Below are 21,424 nucleotides of genomic sequence, written 5' to 3'. Positions count from 1 at the left end.
ACTAACCACTAGGCTACTCCTCCATTAGCAACATTCCATGTAGAATCTCAAATAGTAGCAACATTCCATGTTCCACTGCACTAACCACTAGGCCACTCCTCCACAGATCAACAGGGGCTACTAATACAAAGGTGTGTAAATATATCTGAGTGTTCATTGTGGAGAGTTTGACGACCAGGTTAGTATGTAGAACTTGAGGACACGTGCACTAAACAGATTAAGTAATCTTTCTGTTAAGTTGCAAGAACATACTACTATTACTACTACTACTATAAATCATTTCTATAGCGCTACCAGTTGTACGCAGCGCTTCACAATTTAACATGAAGAAAAGTCTGTACTTTCATTGCACCCTTCTCAAAAAGCTTGCTTCAGTTACCTTCTTTAAATTCTATCAAGTTGATAATTACTAGAAATGTGGTTTTTTTTTTTGTTACGCAGGATCTTAATTTTCGAACCCATTGCCGACCAAGTTGAGTAGCATTCCTAGTTACTCAGCATTTTGTAAAGCAATAAAAACCTGGCTTTTTGAAAAAAAAAAAAAAAGCTATGAGCTAAATGCTGGCCAGTAGTTTCAGTAAGGGATAAATGTTGGGGACTGAGTTACTAGAAGTAAGTTTTCTTATTGCAGTTGGGAGAACATGGGATTACGTACACTAGGCCAAATGTGGGAGGAAGGTGAGACGCTATCTTTTGAAGTGCTTCGTAGAGAGCATGGGCTGTCCCCCCTGCAGGCTTTCCAGTACTACCAAGTACGAGACTTTCTAACCCGGCGGGCAAAAGGAGAACTTAGCCTAGCAGAAACAAAGGTAGAAAATGGATTAATGAAGGGGGGAGGCAGGGGTAGCATATCACGACTTTATGCAGCGTTACTTCTGTACACCAACCCAATAGAACACTATCTAAATAAATGGGGTGATGCCATGGAAATTAGCAATTAGATCTCTGCTCAGAGTTTCAGTGTCTAGCGCTATGGTCGAAAATGGCCATAAATTATTATATAGTTGGTATTACACTCCACATCGCATTGTAAAAATGTTTCGCACTGGGCTCAGCTAAATGCTGGCGACAGTGCGACGCTACAGGTGATATGACTCGCATCTGGTGGACCTGTAGACATGCCCAGGCCTACTGGGGAGAGATACTGAGATTCCTACATGAGGTCACTGGGGTGAGCTACCCAATGAAAATGGACCACTGCATGCTGCATTTCAAACCTGCAGGAGTTCGAAATTCAATACATCAATTTGCCGGCCAGGTGTTTGTGGCCGGCAGGCTGGTCCTGGCAGCAGCTTGGAAACAGCCCGTGCTACCGGGTCTTTCGAGAGTCCTGCAGAAACTGGACTACATTGGCCTGATGGCTAAACTCACTGCGCTGCGGACAGGTAGATTGATGCAGCACCAAAAAATCTGGAAATCTTATGAACAATGGCAATCCTCACAACGCATCTCTGGACATTAGCGGAGAAAATACAATGCTGAGATAGAATTATGAGACACTGAAGTAGGGAGGGAGGGACGGGGAGAGGGTGAGATTAAAAGAACACGTTCGGACATGGTGAGGGGGAAACAGTTATGGAAAAAATTTTTGGTTAGCGATTTGGTTGTATTAGAAATGTTTTCCTTGTTGCCATGTTTGTACATGAAAATAATAAAATAAATGGTTAAAAAAAAAAAAAAGTAAGTTTTCTGTTACTGTTTGATACAGGTTTTTAGGAAGTATCACTGTATTAGTGTTTTATTTGTTTGTATTCATCGTAAACTGCTTTAAAACCCTGGTTGCATTAAGCGGTATATAAAGTGAATAAATCAAATCAAATGGGGTACTCTGCTGTCACTTTTACCTCCCTTGTAAGTCCTCTTGCAAAAATGTGAATTAAATTCAGCAGTAGTCCATCCACTATGCCCATGTTTTCTTTTCTCCTGTTCCCCTGCTGTAGACCTGCAATCCCTCCATTCCTCTTGTTTCTTAGGGTTTTGATTTACTGCCTTGTCTTACAGAAGGTCAAAGCGGTGTACAGTACAAAACATTGTGGACCTTGTGGCTTCAATGAGAGCAGCATCAACACCAGACAGAGAGCACAAATGTGGAACCAGGCTGTGCGCGAAGGCCTTAAATCCCATGCAGAAACCTTCTCTGAGTTCCCATTCTCACTGCTGCCTATGCTGGAGCCATGATGTGCACAGGAGCGTCTACTTGTGGTACTCGGTGCACAAGACTTGACCGACTCCCACTGGAGCAGGCTGAGTCACTGCACAAGTTGGCCAAGCAGCAGAAGGCATGTTGTAAGTTCTTGGCCAGGGGCGCATATGAGACTTTTGATGTGGCATCCAGTATCTCTGCCCAATGTATAGCAATGTGCAGACTAGTAACTAGTGAGGTAATTAAATTTGCTGATGACACAAAGTTATTCAAAGTTGTTAAATCGTGAGAGGATTGTGAAAAATTACAAGAGGACCTTACGAGACTGGGAGACTGGGCATCTAAATGACAGATGGCGTTTAATGTGAGCAAATGCAAAGTGATGCATGTGGGAAAGAGGAACCCGGATTATAGCTACGTGATGCAAGGTTCCACGTTAGGAGTCACCGACCAGGAAAGGGATCTAGGCGTCGTCGTCGATGATATGTAGAAACCCTCTGCTCAGTGTGTGGCAGTAGCTAAGAAAGCAAATAGAATGTTAGGTATTATTAGGAAAGGAATGAAAGACGGAAATGAGAACATTATAATGCCTTTGTATCGTTCCATGGTGTGACTGCTTCTCGAATATGTGTTCAATTCTGGTTGCTGCATCTCAATAAAGATATAGTGGAATTAGAAAAGGTGCAGAGAAGGGTGACGAAAATGATAAAGGAGATGGGAAGACTTCCCTATGAGGAAAGGCCGAAGTGGCTAGGGCTCTTCAGCTTGGAGAAAAGGTGGCTGAGGGGAGATATGATAGAGGTCTATAATGAGTGGAGTGGAACAGGTAGATGTGAATTGCTTTTTTACTCTTTCCAAAAATGCTAGGACTAGAGGGCACGCGATGAATATACATAGTAACATAGTAGATGACGGCAGAAAAAGACCTGCACAGTCCATCCAGTCTGCCCAACAAGATAAACTCATATGTGTATACCTTACCTTGATTTGTACCTGCCTTTTTCAGGGCACAGACCGTACAAGTCTGGCCAGCAGTATTTCCCGCCTCCCAACCACCAGTCCCGCCTCCCATCACCGGCTCTGGCACAGACCGTATAAGTCTGCCCTCCACTATCGTTGCCTCCCAACCACCAACCTCTCTTCCCCCACCTGCTCCGCCACCCAATTTCGGTTAAGCTTCTGAGGATCCATTCCTACTGCACAGGATTCCTTTATGCATATCCCACGCATGTTTGAATTCCGTTACCGTTTTCATCTCCACCACCACCACAAAGTAGTAAATTTTAAAACGAATCATAGAAAAGTTTTCTTCACTCGACGTGCAATTAAACTGTGGAATTCGTTGCCGGAGAATGTGGTAAAAACAGTTAGCTTGGGGGGGTTTAAAAAAGACTTGGCTGGCTTCCTAAAGGAAAAGTCCATAGACCATTATTAAAATGGACTTGGGGGAAAATCCACTGCTTATTTCTAGGATAATTATTATTATTATTAGCATTTGTATAGCGCTACCAGACGCATGCAGCGCTGAACACCCGACACAAAGAGACAGTCCCTGCTCAAAAGAGCTTACAAGTAATAATAGGTGATGAAGAGTAAAGGGTGAGAAGGATACGCAACATAAAATCCTTTTTACTGTTTTGAGATCTTGTGACCTGGATTGGCTACTGTTGGAAACAGGATGCTGGGCTTGATGGACCTTCGGTCTAACTCAGTATAGAAATACTTATGTACTTATGGAGTGAATGGTGACTCCCTTGGAGGCAGATAAGCTGTGTTCCTGCTGTGAGACCTGCCGGCTGTCATCAGGGCATTGCAGTGCATGGAAGCCAGAAATCCTGTGGGGAAAACATCTTCAGATTAGGCATAGCATCTGAATATGCCGGGGTCTTCAGGCTCTCCGGCAGGGCCATTGCGCAGTTTGATGCAGGAGAGCGAAGGAGCGGGCACCAGTTTGTCTGGGCCAACTGGCAGTAAGTAGCAGCCTCTGGCTGATCACACGTGGAGCAGAGCCACTATTTTACAGCCTCGGAGCCCGAGGGCACATTCGCCTGCATCGAGATCTTTGTTTTCTCCAGAGTTGATATTGCTTTTACACCACAGATTGGTGTAGACTTATTGTGATGGTTTACCAGGTAGTTAAATCCTGCCATGTGGATCGATTTGTAGGTTATGTTTCTGCAGTTGGGTAGGTGAAGAAGGAGATCTTCTGGTTCCTGGGCTTGTATTTCTTGGGGATAGTTCTGTCATTTTTAGCATGTATTCTGGAGACAAACAAATAGTATTTTATAGATAATGGCGCACGCTTTGAAGATCAGTCTTGCCTTGATTGGCAGCCAGCGTAGTGTTTCGAGTAGTGGGGTAGCTCATTCATATTCCGATTTCTTTTGAATGGTTTGCAGCGATTTCAGGGCGCTTTCCTTACATCCAGCGTTGCATTAATCTAGTTGTGATAGTAATGTTAATGGTACTATTTTATCTTTGTCCTCTTGTATCCCTGAAGTGCTGCCAACTCTCTATCCCACCCCCTCTGCCCTTCTTTTTATGTTATTTAACTTTCACTCTTGTACCTCTCTAGCGTGTACAGGGCCCTTCTCATGTATTCAAGATGCAACTGCACACTCTGGTGGGTAATTCCCTAATACATGGATCTCAAATTAAAAGGAACATCTTCTTCCATTTTAGGATGGCCTTTTCAATTGATGATCACTTTTCCAGAACTCAGTTCATCTTTTGTCAGTATTGAGTTATGCAATTAATTGTGTTTATCAAGGCAAGATTTATTTACCGTAGCTTATTCCTGTGCCGAACCTCACTAAGTTATGGTATTTTAATGACTTATCTTGAATGTTCTTTACAAAACTCACTGTGTTCAAGAGGTGCTACCTAATTTTCTCCAAACTGTTGCTGATGGACTGAGCGACATTTGGAAAAGTGCTCTTCAATTTGTTGTTCCCACCCCATAAGAATATGTACATTTGTCCTCCACTGCCAATATGAGGGTGGACTGTTGTCCATGCAGTGTTTAATAATTGCTTTCCCTCCACCCCCCCCCCCCAAAAAAAAAAACAAAAAAAACTAAGTTAGCTTTCCAAACTAGCAACCTTGGCCTCTTACCCTTTACACCTAAGGTTTCCACTTTGTCAAGTAAAATTGTTTCTATAGATAGAAACAGAGAAAATCAGTGCAGATAAAAGCCATATGGCCCATTCAGTCTGCCCTTCCATTATCAACTACTAGTAATAAAGGCCCGTTTCTGACAGAAATGAAATGGGCACTAGGAAGGGTTTCCTGGGTGAGAGTGTGTGTGAGAGAGAATGAAAGTGAAGACCCATCTTTTTGAAAAAATTTACGGAAAGAACCAAAACACATAAAGTCCACACTCACTGTTCACTAATGCATCAATACATCCACTTCTGAACTCTCATCCCCCGTAATCTCACCTCACTCATACCTTGACTCACAGAAATATGTATACCATACATAATGCCCTTTTAGCTTCCCGCAGTCTCCTTCTAATGTTTCAAGGTTTTGTTCCAGTGTTTATATTCCTTAACAACACTTTGATTGTCTCGCATAACTCTTCACAATGTAATCCATAACTAAGTTGTAACAAATTGTATTTCCATCATTCATATCGTATTGTAAGCCACACTGAGCCCGCGAAAATGTGGGATACAAATGCAATAAATAAATAAATGTGAGTGTGGGTGCGAGCGTGTCTGTGAGGCTGTGTGTGTGAGAATGAGAGTGTGTGCGAATGTGACACAGTGTGAGACAGTGTGTGTGGTGGTCAGTGTATGAGATTGAGAGAGACACTGTGTGTGTGTGCCAGAGATACCTCCCCCCTCCCTGTGTGTGGTTACAGGACCCCTCCTCCCTTCTGGCCCCCTCCCCTTTCCCCCTCTGGAACCTTCCCCCCTCCTCCCTGTTCTGACACTGTGTGTGTGCCAGAGATACCTTCCCCCTCCCTCTGTGTGGTTGCAGGACCCCTCCCCCCCTCTCTGTGTGGTTACAGGACCCCTCCTCCCTGTTCTGACACTGTGTGTGTGCCAGAGATACCTCCCCCCTCCCTCTGTGTGGTTGCAGGACCCTTCCCCCCTCTTTCTCCCTGTTCTTTGTCTCACCCAGTCATGTTCGTGATTGAGCTGTTCTTGGATGGTCCTGGAGATAGTGTCGTTATTTTTGGCAGGTTTGGGAGAGCTGTTTGTCTTTTGCAGCGTCTATACTGAATTCTGTGTTTTGGGCCGGCAGATGGGCGTGCTCCGTTGCTGTAAATCTGGATTTTGTTCGGTTGTGGGCGTGAAGCTGTGCATGCCCCTGTTCGAGCCTTTCTTGGGCTGTGATAGCGGCGGCGCAGCACATGGTGTTGGTCCTTTTGTGAGTGTGCGCATGCTCCGTTTTTTGTGGTCCAACGTGAGTCCTTTTGCGGAGAACGACATGCGAAATACGAAGGCTGACAAATGCGAAGGATGACTCCGTATTGGGCAGCGTGGGCTGGGGAGTTATGTGGTTTTGGTGGAGGGGCTAGTTTTAAGGTCCGTGGGGCGGGCATTGTCTGATTAATCGTAGGCAGGGGGAGGTTGGTTATCATCCCCCTCCCCTTGTTGGTGGACTTACCCTCCGTGCTTGAGGGTGGTCGTGGTTGCCTCGCCCCGCAACATACAGAGTGGCTGGTTGGCTCCCTCGCTGCGTGTGACCTACAGCCTGCCTGCCTCACACTCCCTCCGTTCGTCGTCACGTAGTAGATCGATGTATGCCCCGCCCTCGCGTCAAACATGATGACGTCGGCGGAGCGATGCGATTGGTCGTCATTGCTCCGCCCTCGACGTCATCACGTTTGACACGAGGGCGGGGCAAACAGTAACGGGGATAAATTCCGATCTATGCCGCCTCACAAACCGGAAGTTGCAGCTTCATTAGAACGTTGAGGTAGCGAATCATGTGCGGAAGGGGCGTGGCTGAGGGCGGGTCTATCAGTGAGTGGTGACAGCCCAAGTGCAGGGCTCCAGTGTTTCCCTGCCACAGAGTGAGCTTCAGAATGTTTGAGGTGAGAATTATTTATAAAGATGATTTATTTTTAATTAAACTTAAGAACAATACAAAAATCCCATTCACAAACTTATACAATGAAACAGCACAATCCCATTTACCAAGCAATCTCATCTTCTATCTCTCCTCCCCCCCCCCCCCCCCCCCCCCAAAAGAAAAATGCCAATAAGAGAAATTGGGGGAAAAACACACACAAAAATAGAATTAAGTTTGTGGAATGGAAATCCAGTGTACAATCATTCACACAATAAGGGCGTATGGAGCACCGTATATTATTTAATAACTATTAATATTTGATCTGCCCATCCATTTCATCCGCTATCTTTTCCTCCCCCTAAGAGATCCCACATGCCTGTCCCAAGTTTTCTTGAATTCAGGTACCGTCCTCTTCTCCACTACTTCCACCAGCAGATTGTTCCATGCATTCACCACCCTTTCCATAAAGAAGTGTTTCCTTCCCCATCAACTTCATCTTTTCAGTTGAGAGACTTGCCTGCAGCGCATTTATACCGTGGAAACATTTAAATGTCTAAGTTTAAATGCACTTAACTCGGTCAAGTATCTCATCATTTCCACCCAGTATCCCCTTTAGATTGTAAGCTCCTTTGAGCAGGGACCGGCCTTCTTTGTTGATTTGTACAGCGCTGCGTAACCCTAGTAGCGCTCTAGAAATGTTAAGTAGTAGTAGTAGTATTACATATAGCAGTGATTTAACCAGAGCTGAGATTGTGATGTCATAATGCCTCATTCCACCAATGCCTAAGAGCCAACCTCATCAGTGATGTCACAATGGCTTGATTGTCCTATATTTGTCTCACTCTTATCTATTAGATTGTAAGCTCTTTGAGCAGGGACTGTCTCTCTTTGTTAAATTGTACAGCGCTGCGTAACCCTAGTAGCGCTCTAGAAATGTTAAGTAGTAGTAGTAGTATTACATATAGCAGTGATTTAACCAGAGCTGAGATTGTGATGTCATAATGCCTCATTCCACCAATGCCTAAGAGCCAACCTCATCAGTGATGTCACAATGGCTTGATTGTCCTATATTTGTCTCACTCTTATCTATTAGATTGTAAGCTCTTTGAGCAGGGACTGTCTCTCTTTGTTGATTTGTACAGTGCTGCGTAACCCTAGTAGCGCTCTAGAAATGTTAAGTAGTAGTAGTAGTACTTATTATCGGAGTGCATGTAAAAAAAAGTACCTTTTCCTCATGATAAGAACATAAGAGTAGCCATACTGGGTCAGACCAATGGTCCATCTAGCCCAGTATCCTGTTTTCCAAACAGTGGCTGATCCAGGTCACAAGTACCTGGCAGAAACCCAGTTAGTAGTAACATTCCATGCTACCAATCCCTGATATATAGTAACATAGTAGATGATGGCAACAAAGACCTGTACAGGTCCATCCAGTCTGCCCAACAAGATAAACTCATAGCATAGAATGACTGACTGTGTGTAAGAATTTTATCTAATCCCCTTCTATCTGCTTGCAAGATGAACTGGACCAAGTCTTGCCTCCTGTCTTTTTACCTTCATGTAGTTCTTAAATATTCAGATTTGGTTTCTTTGATTAATAATTGTATATCATTTGAGTTTTGTTGTCTATATATTGAGGAAGAACTCGGAATGGGGAGGGAAGAATGGAGCCTGTCACTGCACAACTGTTTCAGTTCAACATTGAAGAGAAAAAGGTCTATGTTGGTTCTGGCAGTCCAGTCCAGACAGAGCTGGTAATAAGAAAACAATTAAGTACATAAGTAATGCCATACTGGGAAAAGACCATGGCTCCATCGAGCCCAGCATCCTGTCCACGACAGCGGCCAATCCAGGCCAAGGGCACCTGGCAAGCTTCCCAAACGTACAAACATTCTATACATGTTATTCCTGGAATTGTGGATTTTTCCCAAGTCCATCTAGTAGCGGTCTATTACTGTTCCAAAAGGAACCTCACTGAAGGCAAATACATAGTAGATGATGGCAGAAAAAGACCCGCACGGTCCATCCAGTCTGCCCAACAAGACAAGCCCACATGTGCCATCCCCTGTGTACACCCCACCATGATTCGTACCCGTCCCCTTCCGGGCACAGAACGTACAAATCTGCCCAGCAGCATCCCCGCCTCCCAACCACCAGCCCCGCCTCCCACCACCGGTTCTGGCACAGACCGTATAAGTCTGCCTAGCACCATCTCCGCCTCCCGCCACCGGCTCTGCCACCCAATCTCGGCTAAGGTCCTTAGGATCTATTCCTTCTGAACAGGATTCCTTTATGTTTATCTCACGCATGTTTGAATTCCGTTACCGTTTTCGTTTGCACCACCTCCCGCGGGAGGGCATTCCAAGCATCCACTACTCTCTCCGTGAAAAAATACTTCCTGATATTTTTCTTGAGTCTGCCCCCCTTCAATCTCATTTCATGTCCTCTCGTTCTACCACCTTCCCATCTCCGGAAAAGGTTCATATGCGGACTAATACCTTTCAGATATTTGAACGTCTGTATCACATCATCCCTGTTTCTCCTTTCCTCCAGAGTGTACATGTTCAGGTCCGCAAGTCTCTCCTCATACGTCTTGTAACACAAATGGACCCCTTCATGATAAAGAATACATTAACGAGTAGATAATTGTGTCAGATAGATGATATGGAAATGTACAGGGACAAAAGTTTGCGTTATGCAGTGCTGTAAACTTTGAAAGATAGTCATTAAAAAAAATAGTTCAAGCAGATATCAAATCCTTTCTCCCCCCTCCTTCTTTTCCAGTCTACAACGCTTGGATGAAGGAACATGGAGGAGTAATTGTAAACATTGTGGCAGACGTATGGAAAGGATTCCCTGGCATGACGTAAGGATCAGTACAGAATTTGTATTGTTCAATTCGGAAAACAAAATCACGGAGAAGCGCTTTATAATTGCTCAGTTTTTCTGTTACTGTTTTTTTTCTTAAAGAAATTCTGCCTTTGGGTTGTCGGAGGAAAGCTTTAGAGCAAGGCAGTCGTATGAATTTGATCCTTGTATATTTAGGAGTATTAAAACAAAAACCCTTAATTCCATATCATCAAGCTGATCAATCCATAGACTGGTGGGTTGTGTCCATCTACCAGCAGGTGGAGATAGAGAGCAAACTTTTGCCTCCCTATATGTGGTCATGTGCTGCCGGAAACTCCTCAGTATGTTCTCTATCTCAGCAGGTGGTGGTCACACACAGCAGCAGCTCTGGCTAGGCCTCCAAGCCTAATCCTTAGGTTTTGTTGAGGCCTGGGGTTGAGGGCTCTTTTGAGCAAGTGCAAACCTGGTGGTGCCAGGTCCCTCCTTTTCTCCCCCCTCCCGCTGGCTCCGTTTAAAAAAAAAAAAAAAAATTTTTAAACGTCTTTAAAGGCGTTTAATTCGACGTTTCTTTAAACGTTCATTGCAGCTACTCACTGGGACACCAGTTCGTTACAGCTCGGAGCGGCAAGCAGGTAATTTTACCTTTTTATAGCGGGCAGGGGGTTCCCCGATTCTTCTCCTCGTGGCATATGGCTTCGGAGGGCGAGGGCGCAAAGGGTCGCTCCCCGGATCGCTGGAGCGCTTCTAGAGGGGATGCGGGGGTTTTACAACCTGATTCGCCCTTGATGGGTGACAGTTTAGTGACCGATGAATGTCCCGGTCGTTCCTCCGGCGTGGCGGTTTTTTCCCGCCATAAACGCCCATCCCCCGCTCCTCGCCTCCGCCATCTTGGCCGGCCACGCGGCTCGGACGGCTTCTTCGTGGGCCGCCCTTGAGGTTGGAGACATTAATGCCATGAACGCCCTTAATTTGGGCGACGGCACAAAGCGGCTAAAGTTAAGCGCCGTTCTTCCCGCGCGGCTCCTTCGCGGAGTTTCGCGCCGGACGCCATTTTGGATGCGCAGCATGTCTCTCCCCCGCTATTGCGAGCGCCGGTTGAGAGTGCGTCTAGGGCTGTTGCCCAGGCTGCGGAAGTGCACTGTCTGGGGGGTTTCTCCCCCGAGTTTGTTTTGCTGCTGCATCAGGCTTTCCTCATGCAAAACGCTGCCCCTGCTCCCTCTTCTGATAAAGAGGTTGAGGTTCCCAGAGGTAAACGCCCTCGGGTTGATTTCCAGGCCTTGGAGGACTTTGTCTCCTCCGATGTAGATGAGGGCAGCGTGTCTGAGGTCTCCCAACGGTCCTTTGCGGATTCCTTGGAGGAGATAGATCCCCGCTCGGATGGAGCGGATGACCCCTCTGCAGCGCGGCTCTTTAGCTCAGAGGATTTGCCCAACCTGTTAGTGCAGGCCATGGGCATTTTGAAGATTTCCTCTCCGGAGGACGTCTCTCCCTCAGCCCCTGTTGGCTCTGCCATTATGCTGGGGACGAAGCGCCCGCCTAAAACCTTCCACGTGCATGATGCCATGCACACCTTAATTTCGGCTCAATGGGATGTCCCGGAAGCGAGCCTTAAAGTGGCTAGGGCTATGTCCCGCCTCTATCCTTTGCCTGAAAGTGAACGTGAGGCCTATCTGTGGCCTACCGTGGATTCTTTAATCACTGCGGTGACTAAGAAAACGGCGTTGCCGGTGGAAGGTGGCACGGCCCTAAAGGACGCCCAAGACAGAAGATTGGAGGCGGCCTTAAGGTCGTCCTTTGAGGCGGCTGCTTTAAGTTTGCAGGCCTCAGTTTGTGGCTCCTATATGGCCAGGGCGTGCCTGACTTTGGTGCAGCGGGCTTCCCCCTTGGATCATTCCTTGAGGGCTGATTGGCCGGCCCTGGAATCGGGCTTGGCCTATTTGGCAGACTTGCTGTATGATGTCTTGAGGGCCTCAGCTAAAGGCATGGCTCAGACAATCTCTGCGCGGCGGTGGCTTTGGCTGAAGCATTGGTCTGCTGACCACGCCTCTAAATCCCGCCTAGCTAAATTGCCTTTTAAAGGCAAGCTGCTCTTTGGGGTCGAGCTGGACAAAATCGTGACCGATCTCGGCACGTCTAAGGGCAAGAAGTTACCAGAGGTCAGGGCTCGGGCTAGTACTTGTCCCGGTACCTCCAGAGGACGGTTTCAGGAAGCCCGTCGGTTCCGCCCGGGCAGGTCGGGCTCTTCTGCCTACTCTTCCTTCAAGAGGAACTTCTCCCCCAAGCAGCATTCCTTTCGCAGAGACCGCCATCCCGGAGGTGCTCCATCCGGTCCTCCCCCAGGGTCTCGTACCCAATGACGGGGCCTTGGTCCACACCCCAGTGCAGATTGGAGGACGGCTGTCCTCGTTTCTGGGCGAGTGGACCACAATAACTTCAGACGCTTGGGTGCTGGAAGTCATCAAAGACGGCTACAAGCTAGAGTTCTGCCGACCCTTAAAAGACGGGTTTGTACTCTCTCCCTGCAAGTCTCCGGTCAAAGCTGTGGCAGTGCAGCAGACCTTGGACAATCTGATCCGCCTGGGTGCGGTCGTTCCGGTGCCAGAAAATCAGCTTGGCAAGGGACGTTACTCCATTTACTTTGTGGTACCAAAGAAAGGAGGTTCTGTACGGCCTATCCTCGACCTCAAAGGGGTCAATCGGGCCTTGAAAGTTCGGCACTTTCGCATGGAGACTCTCCGCTCTGTTATAGCGGCAGTGAAGGCAGGGGAGTACCTGGCATCCTTGGACATCAAGGAAGCGTACTTGCATATTCCCATCTGGCCTCCCCATCAACGCTTTCTACGTTTTGCAGTCCTGGGCCGACACTTCCAGTTCAGAGCCCTCCCGTTCGGGTTGGCTACTGCTCCGCGGACCTTCTCCAAAGTAATGGTGGTCATCGCGGCCTTCCTGAGGAAGGAAGGAGTACAAGTCCATCCTTATCTGGACGACTGGTTGATCCGAGCCCCCTCTTATGCAGAGTGCGGCAAAGCTGTGAACCGGGTGGTTGCTCTTTTGAGCTCCCTGGGGTGGATCATCAACTGGGAGAAAAGCCAGCTGCGCCCGACTCAGTCCCTGGAGTATCTGGGAGTTGGATTCGACACCCAAGTGGGCAGAGTGTTCCTGCCAGACAATCGGATTGTCAAACTTCAGGCTCAGATGGACCAGTTCCTAGTAGCCTCTCCTCTTCGGGCTTGGGACTATGTGCAGCTGTTGGGCTCTATGACGGCCACGATGGAAGTAGTGCCCTGGGCCAGGGCTCATATGAGACCACTACAACACTCTCTGCTGCAGCGCTGGACTCCGATGTCGGAGGATTATGCTGTGCGCCTTCCCTTGGACCCAGCAGTGCGCAAGGCGCTGAGCTGGTGGATGCAGACAGACAAGTTGTCTGCGGGAATGCCTCTGGTGACCCCGGAGTGGATTGTTGTCACGACGGACGCCTCTTTGTCGGGCTGGGGAGCCCACTGCTTGGGAAGGACAGCGCAGGGGCTCTGGTCTCCTGCAGAGGCAAAGTGGTCTATCAACCTCCTGGAACTCAGAGCCATTCGGTTGGCGCTTTTGGAGTTCATCCCGGTACTGGCGTTGAAGCCAGTACGGGTCCTGTCGGACAATGCCACGGCTGTGGCCTATGTCAACCGCCAGGGAGGTACCAAGAGCGCCCCTCTAGCCAAGGAGGCTATGAGTCTATGCCAGTGGGCGGAAGCGAACCTGGAACAGCTGTCAGCGGCCCACATTGCCGGAGTCATGAATGTCAAGGCGGACTTTCTCAGTCGCCATACCTTGGAGCCCGGAGAGTGGCAGCTATCTGCTCAGGCGTTCTTGGACATCACGAAGCGCTGGGGCCAGCCGAGCCTAGATCTGATGGCGTCATCGGCCAATTGCCAAGTGCCGCGCTTTTTCAGCAGAGGACGGGACCCTCGATCCCTGGGAGTAGATGCTCTTCTCCAACAGTGGCCGACACAAGAGCTTCTCTATGTGTTCCCGCCCTGGCCCATGCTGGGCAGGGTGCTAGACCGGGTGGCAAAGCATCCAGGCCGGATAATCCTGGTGGGTCCGGATTGGCCCAGACATCCCTGGTATGCGGACTTGATCAGGCTCTCAGTCGACGATCCTCTGCGGCTGCCAGTGGAGCAGGGCCTGTTGCATCAGGGTCCCGTGGTGAGGGAGGATCCCTCCCCCTTTGGTCTTACAGCCTGGCTATTGAGCGGCAGCGTCTGAGGAAGAAGGGCTTCTCAGACAAGGTCATCGCCACTATGCTGAGAGCGAGGAAGCGCTCTACTTCTACTGCTTACGCCAGGGTTTGGCGTACATTTGCAGCGTGGTGTGAAGCAGGCTCATTTTCTCCATTCACTGCTCCAATTTCTTCAGTGTTGGCATTCCTGCAAGAAGGTCTGGAGAAAGGCCTGTCGCTCAGTTCCCTTAAAGTCCAGGTAGCGGCCCTGGCTTGTTTCAGGGGCCGCCTGAAGGGTGCTTCCCTGGCTTCGCAGCCGGATGTGGTGCGTTTTCTCAAGGGAGTTAATCACCTGCGCCCTCCTCTGCACTCGGTGGTGCCTGCGTGGAATCTCAATCTGGTGCTAAGAGCATTACAGAAGCCGCCTTTTGAACCCTTGTCGAGGGCATCTCTGAAAGACCTGACGTTGAAAGCAGTCTTTTTGGTGGCTATCACTTCAGCCAGAAGAGTTTCCGAGCTCCAGGCGCTCTCATGTCGAGAGCCTTTTCTGCAGTTCACTGAGGCAGGAGTGACTATTTGCACAGTGCCTTCCTTCCTGCCCAAGATTGTTTCTCGCTTCCATGTGAATCAGCAGCTCTGTCTCCCTTCCTTTCGTAGGGAGGACTACCCAGAGGAATACTCTGCTCTTAAATATCTGGATGTGAGACGAGTCATCATCAGATACTTGGAAGTGACCAATGATTTCCGGAAATCGGATCATCTGTTTGTCCTGTTTGCAGGTCCTCGTAAGGGTCTGCAGGCTGCTAAGCCTACAGTGGCAAGATGGGTCAAGGAAGCCATTGCAGCGGCTTATGTGGCCGCAGGGAAGGTGCCGCCTATCCAGCTGAAGGCTCACTCCACTAGAGCTCAGGCGGCCTCGATGGCAGAGGCCGGGTCCGTCTCCTTGGAAGAGATATGCAAGGCGGCAACTTGGGCATCGGCCCATACATTCTCCAAGCATTACCGCTTGACTGTGGCTGCTCGGGCGGAGGCCCGGTTTGGAGCTTCAGTGTTGCGGTCAGGGATTTCTATGTCCCACCCTGGGTGAGTACTGCTTCGGTACATCCCACCAGTCTATGGATTGATCAGCTTGATGATATGGAAGGTAAAATTATGTATCATACCTGATAATTTTCTTTCCATTAATCATAGCTGATCAATCCATAGCCCCTCCCAGATATCTGTACTGTTTATATTCTGGTTGAATTTTAGGTTCAAGTTTAGTCTTCAGTTACTTCAGGAGGACTTCGTGTTCAAGTTTTTTCACTTGGATTCTTCAAGAGTTGAGACGAGTTTGTGTTACAGTGAGCTGCTGCATTCCTCTCCCCCCCGTTTTACGGGGCTGGATTGAGACTTAAATTCTGCCGGCACTCCCTCCCGCTTCGTGCGGCTGTAGGGCAGCTTTGTACCCCTCCCGCTTCGGCGGTGTTAGGGTCAGTCAGCTCCTCCCGCGGTTGCGGTTGCAGGATAAGCCAGATCCCCCCGCATCGGCGGGGTGGTGTCCCTCCCCCGCTCCGCGGGGATGAGCTGGACGGATTCCCCTCCCCCACTTGTGTGGGGATGAGCTGGGTTACTTCCCCTCCCCCGTTTCGGCGGTGGTGAGCTGGGCAGAGTGTCCCTTTGTGGGTGTAATTCTCTAAGTGCTGAGTCCTGCGGATGGAGCTTTGATATCGACATACTGAGGAGTTTCCGGCAGCACATGACCACATATAGGGAGGCAAAAGTTTGCTCTCTATCTCCACCTGCTGGTAGATGGACACAACCCACCAGTCTATGGATTGATCAGCTATGATTAATGGAAAGAAAATTATCAGGTATGATACATAATTTTACCTTTGTGTGTTTTTGTGATTTTGTATTTTTTTTGTGAAATTCTTATCAACCAGTCAGCTCTACTGTAAGTCAATGTATGTATCTCCTTCCCTGCAATTGTCATACATCTTGCACCATCCTCTATGTAATCTGTCATACGTATTACAGTACATACAAATTACATAAGAATATAAGCATTGCCATACTGGGACAGACGGTAGGTCTATCAAGCCCAGCATCCTGTTTCCAACAGTGGCCAATCCAGATCACAAGTACCTGGAAAGTTCCCAAAACAGTACAATACATTTTATTCTGCTTATCAAGTAGTGGATTTTCTCCGAGTCCATCAGTCTATATAAATGAGAAGTGACTGACTCACCAGCAAATGCGCAGTAGAGACCGAACGTTGAGAAAGCAAAAGTCCAAGCCCCGCCTCCACCAGCAGTAGAGCCCGAATGTTGGAAAAGCAAAAGTCCAAGCCCCGCCTCCACCAGCTCCTGTACCAGAAAGTAGGAGGAGTCAGAGGCGGGGAGAGGGGCGGAGAGTACAGAAAACAGTCCGAACTTAATGCAAACATTGTCTCTCTCACAAACATGGAACTCGGAAGGGGAGGGAGGAAGTGGGGCAGGAGGGGGCGTGGAATACTGCGCCCAAAGAGGGAGGGCAGTAGCACTTGCACTCAGCCAATAGGGAGGAAGTCTTGGACATGGGCGTGGAAATCGGAGGAGGAGGGAGGGAAGGTGGGGACGGAACTGAAAGGGAAACGGACGCAGCGATGGAGGCGAACTGACGACAGGACTCGCGGGAGGTAACGAAAGCAGCTGAAAGCAAGGCTTAGACAAGTAAGTTAGTAGGACACGGCGATGGCAGAAAGAGGAGGGAGTCAAAGGTGGCGGGGGGGGGGGGGGGTAAAATGGTGGCAGAGGGGACAGCAGGGCAGAGGAGGTCACAATCAGGGTATTTATTTATTTTATTTATTTATTGCACTTGTATCCCACATTTCCCCACCTATTTGCAGGCTCAATGTGGCTTACAAAGATCTGTTATGGCATTGCCATTCCAGGGTAGAAATACAATTGGTGTTACAAAGAGATCGAGGATGACAAAAAGAGCTAGGCAAACAGTGTAGAAGGAAGACGTTCAGAGAAGGGGAGAGTAGTGAAGTGTTATAATTAAGCTATGGATTCTCGTGGCAGGCCTTGTTGAAGTCTTAGATTTCAAGCGTGCTGATTTTATTAAAATGGGGGAATACCTGAGGAAGGAGCTGATGGGCTGGGAGAACGAACAAGAAGTGGAAGGACAGTGGTCCAGGCTGAAAGAAGCTATAAATAGAGCCACAAGCATTTATGTAAGGAGAGTAAATAAAAGCAAGAGAAAAGGGAAACCGATATGGTTCAACAAACAGAGCGATTTTAGGTTATTTCTATCTTTCTGACAACCCTATACTGAGGCATTATGGAACTTGCAGCACGGGTTTCAAGGGTGTAATCGAAGACTGCAACTCCCACACTGCTTCAGGCTCTAAGTTCAAATCCAGGATTGGCCATGTCTCCCTGCTGGAACTAGGTAATTTAGACTAGAATCCAGATTTCACTCCCATATAGAAAGATTTGTGAAATAATACTGACCGTTACAACGGTAGTTTTGGGGTGGCCGAAACTAGCTGGTGGGATTCTTTATGCATAGAAGCCCCTTGGGAGTTAGCGCCTTTCATAGCTTGTTTAAAATTGTGGAGGATGATTGATGTATGAAAATGTCACTATGATTTGCCTCTCTGTTGCCACCCCAGATATTTCTGTCTAGAGATGCCACTGGATAGCTGTATACCAGTTTACTTTTTTTCTTGAGAGCGTTTATTCCAAAAGGAAAATGTGATTATACCACAGCGTAGTGGGTGTCGGTGGCTTGTATGCAGAGAATCAAATTTTCATTCTACTTGGCTTTCTCAGTACCTTTTCTGTAACGGAATTAATAAGTCTTTGCTCTTGTTTTCCGCTGTTTGAAAGGCACACTGGAGCAGCAAGAGCAGCCGTGGATAACATGACCAAGAGCTTGGCTGTAGAGTGGGCCCACAGTGGAGTGAGAATCAATTCTGTTTCTCCGGTAGGTAACAGTGAATTGGATGAACATTGAGTTTGAGTTCCTCGGATGGGTTATTCTTCAGTATTTGATGTGGAATAAAGTGAACTGTGTTGATTTTAGATTAGTAATATGAACAGTTATTATAATATTCCATAGTATTTGGCAGAAGGGTGAATGATAGGCAAGCAGGATGTGCTGCTTTAGGTTCATTAGGTTGGTAACCTGTGAATTTGTAAACATTTGGTATTTGTAGCAGCAGAGATACAATTTGGATAATCCTATATGCTTTGTTAACGTCCTTCATTCTGCCCATAATCGTCCATAAACCCAAATACATGAATAACTTATATGCATGGGGTTCGCTATACCGGTGTATTTTTACTAAGATGCACAAATTGAAAATTTGCATGTTTGGGTTTTTTGAGGCTTTCGCTTTTTAGATTTTTTTTTAAAACAGGTTTTGTGCACTAATAATGCCTGCAGGAACCTAAAAATAAAAGCCCTTAAAAAAACAAATTAGTGTGCCTTAGAAAAATACACTGGTATAGCAAGCATTATAGGCATATCTGTGTCGTGTGTGTAAAAATACAGTACTTCTGCCTGAGGAGCCTGGATCACTGCTACAGTTGCACAGCTCTCCTTTCAGCGGGAGCAGTTGTGACAGTCGATGGAGGAAAATGGAAAACCTTTCTGAATAAACGTGGTGAACTCTTGTCAGATAGCACGGCCCCATTCTTGTTTGTCAGAGGGTTCTGATCACTCCTTAAGTAAAGACAGTAAGTAAGAATGACAGGCATCACAGCTAGTTCCAAGGTTGCAGGTGCAGAGCAAAATTCTTGCCTTGTCTTTAAGAGTTCCTATAGCAGCTGCCTTTAATGGGCTAGTGCTGCTTTTCCTGGTAACATAGTAGATGACGGCAGAAAAAGACCTGCACGGTCCACCCAGTCTGCCCAACAAGATAAACTCACATGTGCCATTTTTTGTGTATACCTTACCTTGATTTCTACTTGTCTTTTTCAGGGCACAGACCGTATAAGTCTGCCCAGCACTATCCCCGCCTCCCACCACCGGCTCTGGCACAGACCGTATAAGTCTGCCCAGCACTATCCCCACCTCCCAACCACCAGTCCCGCCTCCCACCACCGGCTCTGGCACAGACCGTATAAGTCTGCCCAGCACTATCCCTGCCTCCCAAACACCAGCCCCATTTCCCACCATCGGTTCTGGCACAGACCATATAAGTCTGCCCAGCACTATCCCCGCCTCCCAACCACCAGTCCCGCCTCCCACCACTGGCTCTGGCACAGACCGTATAAGTCTGCCCAGCACTATCCCCACCTCCCAACCACCAGCCCTGCCTCCCACTACCGGATAAGCTTCTGGGGATCCCTTCCTTCTGAGCAGGATTCCTTTATGTTTATCCCACGCATGTTTGAATTCCGTTACCGTTTTCCTCTCCACCACCTCCCACAGGAGGGCATTCCAAGCATCCATCACTCTCTCTGTGAAAAAATACTTCCTGACATTTTTCTTGAGTCTTCCCCCCTTCATTCTCATTTCATGTCCTCTAGTTCTACCGCCTTCCCATCTCCGGAAAAGGTTCGTTTGCGGATTAATACCTTTCAAATATTTGAACGTCTGTATCATATCACCCCTGTTTCTCCTTTCCTCCAGGGTATACATGTTCAGGTCAACAAGTCTCTCCTCATACGTCTTGCAACGCAAATCCCATACCATTCTCGTAGCTTTTCTTTGCACCGCTTCCATTTTTTTAACATCCTTCGCAAGATACGGCCTCCAAAACTGAACACAATACTCCAGGTGGGGCCTCACCAATGTCTTATACAGGGGTATTAAAACCTTTTTTCTTCTGCTGGTCACACCTCTCTCTATACAGCCTAGCAACCTTCTAGCTACGGCCACCACCTTGTCACACTGTTTCGTCGCCTTCAGGTCCTCAGATATTATCACCCCAAGATCCCTCTCCCCGTCCGTGCCTATCAGACTCTCCCCGCCTAACACATACGTCTTCCTTGGATTTCTACTCCCTAAGTGCATCACTTTGCATTTCTTCGCATCGAATTTTAATTGCCAAACATTAGACCATTCTTCTAGCTTCCGCAGATCTTCTTTCATGCTTTCCACTCCCTCCGGGGTGTCCACTCTGTTGCAAATCTTGGTGTCATCCGCAAAAAGGCAAACTTTACCTTGTAAGCCTTCGGCAATATCACTCACAAATATATTGAATATAATGGGCCCCAGCACCGATCTTGAAAGCTCATTGGCCTGTTCTGCATTCTGAGTTAGCCTAGAGAGCTGTCATGTCATCTGACTTATGCTTATCTAAGACCTTTTTCTTTTATTAACAATATTATGTCGGTCACACACTATACAATTTATGCACGCATGCATGCCTGCAGCCTTTTTATGTATATACCTCTTGTTTGTTATAACACATGGAGTATGTCTGCTGCCCTATCAGGATTGTAGGGAGCTCAGAAGGCAGACACTGGTATACAGCAGTGCTGAATTAGCATGCACAGATTGTTGATACTGACTACAGTGATGTGAAAAAGTATTTGCTCCCTTCTTGAGTTTCCTCCCGTTATTGCATAAATGTTACATTGAATGGATTCTGATCTTTATACAAAATATAGTAGTAGACAAAGGGAACCTGAGTGAACGTACAACATAAAGGTCGATATTCCAAAGCAATTTAAACAGCCAGAAGTGAGGCTCCTGGCTGTTAAAATTTTTTGTCTGGGACTTACTGTGCATATTCAATGGCTTATCACCGCCGAATATACCTGGTTAGCGTCCAAGCCAAAACCAGCTATTTTATGGGCAGATAGGGGGCGGAGTCGGCACTTTTCTAGTTAAGTGCCGATATTCACTGCTTAACTGAATAAATAGGGCCATTTAAAACACAGTCCTGTCTTTATCCGGTTTAACTTATCCAGTTAAGTGTTGAATATTGCACTTAACCAGATCAGCATTATCCGGCTGCATATCCCTCGATACTCACTGCTGGTGCCCAGATATGGCCTAGCATTGAGTTACTGGGGAATACTGCTGGTGGCAGCCAAAAAAAAAAAGTGCAAAGAAATTGGCCAGCCGTTAATCCACTTGAAGATAATGTAAAATAAGTGAGTTAGGTTGCATGCTATGCATATTTTGTTATTTAATTACCTGGAATATTGGTTTATGACCCTCCCCCTCATTTATTGTGGTCTAAAGAAGAGTTAAGAATTTTCCTCTTTTGT

The 21,424-nt window shown here is 47.4% G+C and overlaps 1 protein-coding gene across 1 annotated transcript in view; it reads left to right on the top strand.

The window, feature by feature from the left end:
• The window catches only part of LOC115474712 (peroxisomal trans-2-enoyl-CoA reductase-like), a 56,666-nt gene that overhangs the window by 10,927 nt on the left and 24,315 nt on the right, over nucleotides 1-21,424 (top strand). The window contains exons 4-5 of the mRNA XM_030210336.1: nucleotides 9,953-10,034; nucleotides 18,086-18,182. Of these exons, the coding sequence (XP_030066196.1) occupies nucleotides 9,953-10,034; nucleotides 18,086-18,182 (179 nt within the window). The remainder of the gene's footprint in view (nucleotides 1-9,952; nucleotides 10,035-18,085; nucleotides 18,183-21,424) is intronic.

This window comes from Microcaecilia unicolor, chromosome 7, assembly GCF_901765095.1.
Source record: "Microcaecilia unicolor chromosome 7, aMicUni1.1, whole genome shotgun sequence".
In the NCBI taxonomy this organism is placed as follows: domain Eukaryota; kingdom Metazoa; phylum Chordata; class Amphibia; order Gymnophiona; family Siphonopidae; genus Microcaecilia; species Microcaecilia unicolor.
This window is presented reverse-complemented; position numbering and strand designations above follow the sequence as displayed.